Here is a 7,120-nt window from a genome sequence, read left to right as displayed (position 1 = left end):
AGCTTTTCACCCGCTCCGTATCAAGCACAGCAAAGCGAACCAAACAATTGGCCCGAATGTATTTTTTATTTCATTTTGCTGTAATTGAAAGAACTACTGTCTATGACTTTGACAACATGCACAAGGACAAAACAACATCAGCAGGGCTGTGCAGAGACCCTTTGAGGGGCAGGGGCTCAAATTCAAAAAAGGGCAAATGCAAAAGACACTACTGTCAGAGACACTGAGACAGAGTAGACATGAAACGGATATGGCCATGTCATGTGGCCAAGTAGTTACTACAGAGTATACCGATTCAATATAACGATCAGTGGCGGCTGGTGATCAAAAATGTTGGGGGGGCACAGTAAGACGGGGGGTCTGGGGTTAGCTAACCCTAACCCCCCCCCCCCCCCCACCCATGATAAAAATTGAATTTAATAGATTTGATTTCCTGTATTCTGGTGCATTTTGGGGATGGCCACTTTTACCTACTATTCATTGAGATTCATAGCCTACATCCTGACTTTCAGGGCCTGGACAAGCTTACACTGCATATACAGACCTACTTTATGGCCATTCCACCAGCCATTGCTATTTGACCCATGGTTGTTATTCTGATATTGAGACAAATCATGATCAATGTCCTATAGCATCCATTTTTTGAGTCTCAATGTCTACAAATGCAGTTAGTAATATAGGACAGTCGCTTCATTTTGTTTATATGCTACAGGCCGAAAGACTAAATTAATATGTAACTTACTTGCTCCTTTTAATAACATTGCTTGGGGAGTCCAATTCCTCCACTGAAAAGGGTGGAAAGTGCTTACAACTCTCTGCGAGTGAGCGATCTATCTATCCTCTACACCAGGGCAGCCCCATTTGGGGCTGCCCCCCCCATTTGGGGCTGCCCAGACGCGGGCCAAGTTTGGCCCGCGTCTGATTTTATTTGGCCCACGCCTTACCCACTGTATACATTATTGTTTTCCACCATCAGCGCTCGCTCTCATTAAATATTATTGATTGGTGCACTTCCATTCCTGACCATAGAATAACATTGTGATACATTGATGGTAGGGTGGCGCTGTTGAGCTCCTATCCTCTTGCGCGCCAATCCGAAGTCACGTGACAGCGAGTAAGTGAGACGCAAGGATGGAGCGGCAGTGGCACACAGACAAACGCAAATTCAAAAAATGTTGGGAACATGATTATTTATTTACCGAGGTTGATTCCAACGCAATATGTCTGGTATGTAAGCAGAAGGTCGCTGTTTTAAAGGAGTACAACATTCGTCGTCACTATGAAACTAAGCATTCTCACCAGTTCCCAAAATACACAGGCGAGGACCGAAAGGTAAAGGTAGCAAACTTGCTAATGAAGCTAGACACACAGCAGCAAACTTTACTTCAGCCGTCCACTGCACAAGAAAATGCCACCCTTGCAAGTTATTGCATTAGCAACATCATTGTCAGAAGTGTACACGCTTTTGCTGCGGGTGATTTTGTAAAAGAGTGTCTGACAGTTGCTGCTGAAGCTGTGTGTCCAACACAGAAGCGGGCTTTTTCACGGAACACGGTGACCCGCCGCGTTGAGGACATGGCCGAAGACGTTCGGGGCCAGATAGCCCAAAGAGCAGGTCGGTTTTCTGCCTTCTCCATCGCATGCGATGAAAGCACCGACATATCTGACTCAGCACAGTTGCTGGTGTTTTTGCGAGGCGTCAATGAGGACTTAGAAGTGTGCCAAGAACTAGCGGGCCTTGAAACACTGAAAGGGACGACAAGAGGTATCGATATTTTTATGGCAGTGCAGCAAGTTATGGACAAGAATGGTTTGAAGTGGGAAAACCTATCTGGCATCACGACTGATGGAGCCCCAGCCATGGTCGGTAAGAGAGCAGGTCTAACTGCACTTGTTTCGGACAAAGTCCGTGAGTGTGGTGGCTCGATTTTTTTATATCGAGCCACCACACTGTGCGCTGAGAATATCGGCCTAAAGAACGTGATGCAGGATGTCGTTGGCATTGTCAACAATATTCGCTCAAAGGCGCTCTCACACCGTCAGTTCAAAGCTGTTGTTGATGAGATGGATGCCCAGTATGGTGATGTATTGTACCACCAGGAGGTGCGGTGGCTGAGCCGCGGGAAAGTTTTACGACGTTTCTTTGAGCTGTGTGAGGAAATCAGGGTGTTTCAAGCCACAAAGGAGAACAGCATCCAAGTGCCCTCGGACAAACACTGGCTTGCAGATATGGCCTTTCTTGTGGACATCACAGAGCTGCTGAATATCCTCAATCTTCAGCTTCAAGGGAGAGACCAGATAATCACTCAGCTGTACGACCATGTCAGAGCCTTCAAGCAAAAGCTCCAGTTGCTTAGCAGACATCTCTTAACAGGTGAGATCTAACTTGAATATGTTATTGAACACAAAACAATGTAGTGGGCTTGTTATTGATCACTACCATGTTATTATATTTGTTACATACATTGTGTGTGGAGAATAAATGTTCTATTTAAATATAGGCATTAAATCCAATAACACATTTGTTTTTTATACTGCAGCCATAAACACAAAACAATACGTTTTTTTCTCATTTGATTGATGTTTGGTATTTAATTGAAAATCAAATGAACAACCTTGCATCTTACATTGCTACTTTTGTCTTTGTGTCTGTACATTTAGGAAATTTGGCACATTTTCCCAGCCTCAGAGAAGTTGGGTTGATGGAGGAAGACACACCAAAATACTGCAACATTCTCAACGATCTTGTGGTGGAGTTTGACCATCGCTTTGAAGATTTTCGTGGAAACGAAGCAGCATTTTAGCTGTTTGCGCATCCCTTTTCTGTAAATGTGGATGCAGTCAGTGAGGAGCTTCAAATGGAACTTTTGGAACTTCAATCTGATTCAGACCTCCGTTGCCGGTTTAGAGAGCTTTCTTTACAGGACTTTTACAAATCTGTTCCTGCACACAGATATGGCAAGATCCGCAAACATGCACAGGTGATGTTATCCCTCTTTGGAAGTACCTATGTCTGTGAGCAGGCATTCAGCCTGATGAATCTTAATAAGTCCAAACTGAGAAATGCTTTATCTGACTCTCACCTTCATAACATTCTCACTCTGTCAGTTAGTCAGCTGGAGCCTGATATTAAGAAACTTGTAAAAACCAAGGACAGGCTTCATGTCTCCCACTGATAGGCCTACTTCAATCATAATGTGTAGGCCTGGACCTCCAATGTGTCGGAGTATGTTCTGCTCTGTCCTGTGTTACTTTGTTACTGTCCTGTGTTACTGTTCTGTGTTACTTTTATTGCACTAAAAAAAATTCTTTGTATTTGAAGATACAGGCCCAAGGCCTAGTAATGTTCCATGTCTGTCTTCAAATATTTCATAGTGCTTCAATTATTTTTTCTAATTTAAAGAAGATAGATTTTATGATTTATTTATTATTTTTTGAACATTAATGTGAGGCACAATAAACATTGTCATTCATTTTTCAAAATGACCTTGTGATAGTGTTGATTTTGCACACGCTATTTATTTATATTTATACTATGCTATTTATACCCATATTTAACCTAATATACTGAAAAAGTTTTATTTTGGCCCACGAGCCTCCCCCCGATTTTATTTTGGCCCTCCAGAGGGAAGAATTTGGGCACCCCTGCTCTACACATTTGCACGTTGCGCGATTGCTGCTGAGGTAGGTAGCCTATTTGATTGATTCGCTGAATTGTCCAATCATGTGGTGATGGCAACAAAGAAAAGCGATACCATTGGCCTGGGGCGCACACTGGTGCGACCCGAGGGCGAGTTTTCTTGTGCCAATGAAAAGCTGTCTCTGCTTGATAGACAGCAAAAAGTTAGCGAGCTTACATTGACTTCAACGTGGCCGGCGCCCCTGACTTTGAGGAGGGCTTTATTTCGAATGACCAATAACTAGCCTAGCCCAAATCATTGAAGTTCAGACGCATTTAAATGGTTGCTGGCAGTGACGGCGCTAGCGCCCTCTATTGACCCACCGCCACTGATAACGATGTATGCTTTCCCTTTGCAATTTCAAAAGGTTTCCCAGATAGGTTAGCTGTATAGCTAGCTGGTAGGCTATATAAAGTAAAGCGAGTGGTAGCCACTTTCACAGGTCAGTTAAAACGATGCTTGTTGAAAAGCTTTTGCTGGCAAATAGGCCTATACTTCAAAATGACACAACAAAACGAGATAACTGTTAGTTTATTTAGCATTATCAACTCAATGGTTTTGGAAACAACTGTCTGTGTCTGACTCTGTAGTGATCTTACCCTGCGTTCAGAGTGGTAGATATAACAGAGTGGCGACACTTCCATTGGACTCTGTTGTAGCGCCTACTTCCGGGGTATGGAGCCTCGAATAGTTCCAAACAACCATTTTACGGCGTAGGAGATCATCCATTTCCATTGCTGGCCGTCGAGTAACTTCTGAGGTAAATTGATGAAATAGCTTCCTCTTTTGAATTGTCAACTGTCTATTGTATTAGAGGTCCTTTTATGATGCATATACTGATATTTATTTGAATATGCACGGCGTAATTATATATATATTTGTCTTGGTAGACGACCGATTGCCTGCTAGTTTGTTAGCTTGACTTCACCACCTGTGAAGGTATCTCCAGGGGTCAATTGATTAAATAGCTACCTCTTTTGAATTGTCAACTGTCTATTGTATTAGAGGTCCTTTGATGATGCATATACTGATATTTATTTGAATATGCACGGCGTAATTATATATATTTGTCTTGGTAGACGACCGATTGCCTGCTAGTTTGTTAGCTCGACTTCACCACCTGTGAAGGTATCTCTCCAGGGGTACATTTATTAAATAGCTACCTCTTTTGAATTGTCAACTGTCTATTGTATTAGAGGTCCTTTTATGATGCATTTACTGATATTTATTTGAATATGCACGCCGTAATTATATATATATTGGTCTTGGTAGACGACCGATTGCCTGCTAGTTTGTTAGATCGACTTCACCACCTGTGAAGGTATCTCCAGGGGTAAATTGATTAAGTAGCTACCTCTTTTGAATTGTCAACTGTCTATTGTATTAGAGGTCCTTTTATGATGCATATACTGACATTTATTTGTATATGCACAGCGTAATTATATATATTTTTATCTTGGTAGACGACCGATTGCCTGCTGGTTTGTGAGCTCGACTTCGCCATGTGAAGGTATCTACACCAACAATTACGAAGTTCAGTAGTGAATCTAACTTTTATTTAGTTAGTTATTTATGTTGGATTACTAGGATCATTTAGGTTGATTTAAGGACGGGTTTTATGATGCGATAGCTAGTAGAAATAACAGTGTGTTTGTTTAATTATATCCTGGAAAGGGTGATGTTCAGCACATGAAGCCCTACAGATGCCGCCGCTTCAACAATGCTGATTATGATGGGCGGTGAATTTAACCTGTATGGCTTTTTCGTTTTAACTTCTTGTTGACTGAATTGTTTCTCTTTCTTGGTGCCAAATTGATTCTTTTTTGTGTTACAAGAGCCCTCTCTGCTCTCCTTCTCATTAATTTTTCCTTTTCTAGTTGCCTTATTAGGTCCTCCACAGTCGCCCCATCAGTCCCTGGCAGTCTGGTCCCTGGAGCAGCTGGCCCTTGAGCAGCTGGCCCTGGAGCAGCTGCCCCTGAATCACCTGCCCCTGAATCACCTGCCCCTGGCAAAGTGGCCTCTTGATTGCTCTCTGTGTCTCCTGTCATGTCCTTTTCATCGCTCTTGAAATCCACCTCAATTTCTCCCTCAATCTCTGTAATAATTACAAGGTAATGTTGCTGTTATATGTATTTTGCCTTTGCATTTGCAACTACTGTCATCTCCAATGTAAGCCAATGTAAGAAAATTAATTAAAGCGAATCATTTCTGTAATGTGAATTTAATCATCTGCCACAATCAGAAACCAATACAATTTATAAATGGATCTACCGGCAATTGTTAATTGGGTAGAAATGTGTCGATTATCTACATTGTGTGCAAATCCTCAGAGAATCCCTGACCTCTGGTTGTTTTTTAAACTGAATGTACAAATATGAATTATGTAATCTCATTAGGAGTGTAGTCTATCCTTGAATTACATGAAATGGTGAATATTGTTAGCTGCATGGATCATACCGAAGTTTAATTTGGTGAAATATGTGTGGTCCGTTGCACTTGGTTCTGGAGGCACCCTCACAGAAGGGGGTTTCCTCCTCTTCGGCTTAGGGCGATGAATGAAAACTGTTGGGACTGCATCGGGCCTCAGCTTCAACATCCCTTCTCTTTTTGTGGCAGTGAATTGGTCATCTTCAAAGTGTACCTTATAGGTAGGCTTGTAAGATCAGTTTCCATTGCACTTCAAATATCATTGAAAAGTCATAATTCTCTACACTTAGAATTATTATGCCCTTTGAAATGCTATCAAGTGATGTGAACATTACTTACATTACATAGTTTTTGACGGTTGCTGACCCCTGTCAATTGTACGTTTTGACGGCTGACCATTGCCATCCATTTCTTCCTGCGCTCTTGGTCCTTGGGGAAGCCATACATGTGGTAACCCTTCTCGGACCGATTGGAGCATCCAAACGCTGCACAGCCAACCATGGTATGACCATTGATCTAAACCAATTTTGAATTTGCTCAGGGCTATTATAAGTATTGTAATGGCATTAAGTATAGTATATTTGCAACGTTATATGTTAATGGTTTGCCCTAAGTATATTATATAGTGTTCCCTGCTGTGTCCATTGTTGAATCTGTTCACACAATCACACTCACTTGTTCTTGTCACACTAATTGTTTAAAGGGGACTTATTATACTACCAGGTGTTAGTGTGATTAGCCTTACAAGCAGTTTTGAAAATCTGCCTAATATGACATCACTAGTGGGTGTGTCCACCTAGATCTGTGCTGGATAGATCTATCTACCAGCCTACCCAGTGGACTGAAGTAAACATTGCTCATCTATCCAGCACAGATCTAGGTGGACACACCCACTAGTGATGTCATATTAGGCCGATTTTCGAAACGGCTTGTCAGGCTAATCACACTCACACCTGGTGGTATAATAAGTCCCCTTTAAAGGTCCAATGACATGCTATTTTATGTATTCTTTA

The 7,120-nt window shown here is 42.0% G+C and overlaps 1 protein-coding gene and 2 long non-coding RNA genes across 4 annotated transcripts; 2 read left to right on the top strand and 1 right to left on the bottom strand.

The window, feature by feature from the left end:
- Positions 1 to 1,971: 1,971 nt before the first annotated feature.
- Positions 1,972 to 3,507, top strand: LOC132455529 (general transcription factor II-I repeat domain-containing protein 2-like). The gene is made up of 2 exons (XM_060049379.1): positions 1,972 to 2,374; positions 2,662 to 3,507. Exons 1-2 carry the CDS (start codon positions 1,984 to 1,986, stop codon positions 2,802 to 2,804), a joined length of 534 nt encoding a protein of 177 aa, XP_059905362.1. The 5' UTR covers positions 1,972 to 1,983; the 3' UTR covers positions 2,805 to 3,507.
- A 167-nt stretch (positions 3,508 to 3,674) lies between these two features.
- LOC132456313 (uncharacterized) lies at positions 3,675 to 5,896 on the top strand. 2 transcript variants are annotated; one of them, XR_009525423.1, is made up of 3 exons: positions 3,675 to 4,440; positions 5,144 to 5,432; positions 5,558 to 5,896. It is a non-coding gene; the product is annotated as an uncharacterized LOC132456313 (long non-coding RNA). The 2 variants fall into 2 exon arrangements; XR_009525422.1 differs by lacking the exon at positions 3,675 to 4,440 and having other exon boundaries at positions 4,963 to 5,432.
- On the bottom strand, positions 5,521 to 6,804 carry LOC132456315 (uncharacterized). The gene is made up of 2 exons (XR_009525424.1): positions 6,138 to 6,804; positions 5,521 to 5,775 (listed from the first exon to the last, which is right to left on the bottom strand). It is a non-coding gene; the product is annotated as an uncharacterized LOC132456315 (long non-coding RNA).
- Between the last annotated feature and the right edge of the window lie 316 nt (positions 6,805 to 7,120).

The sequence above is a fragment of the Gadus macrocephalus genome, chromosome 4, assembly GCF_031168955.1.
Source record: "Gadus macrocephalus chromosome 4, ASM3116895v1".
Classification (NCBI taxonomy): domain Eukaryota; kingdom Metazoa; phylum Chordata; class Actinopteri; order Gadiformes; family Gadidae; genus Gadus; species Gadus macrocephalus.
This window is presented reverse-complemented; position numbering and strand designations above follow the sequence as displayed.

Coding starts and splice junctions, on each gene's coding strand:
- LOC132455529 (XM_060049379.1), top strand. CDS start 1,984: ATGCAGGATGTCGTTGGCATTGTCAACAATATTCGCTCAAAGGCGCTC. Junction 2,375..2,661: donor TAGCAGACATCTCTTAACAG/GTGAGATCTAAC, acceptor CTGTACATTTAG/GAAATTTGGCACATTTTCCC.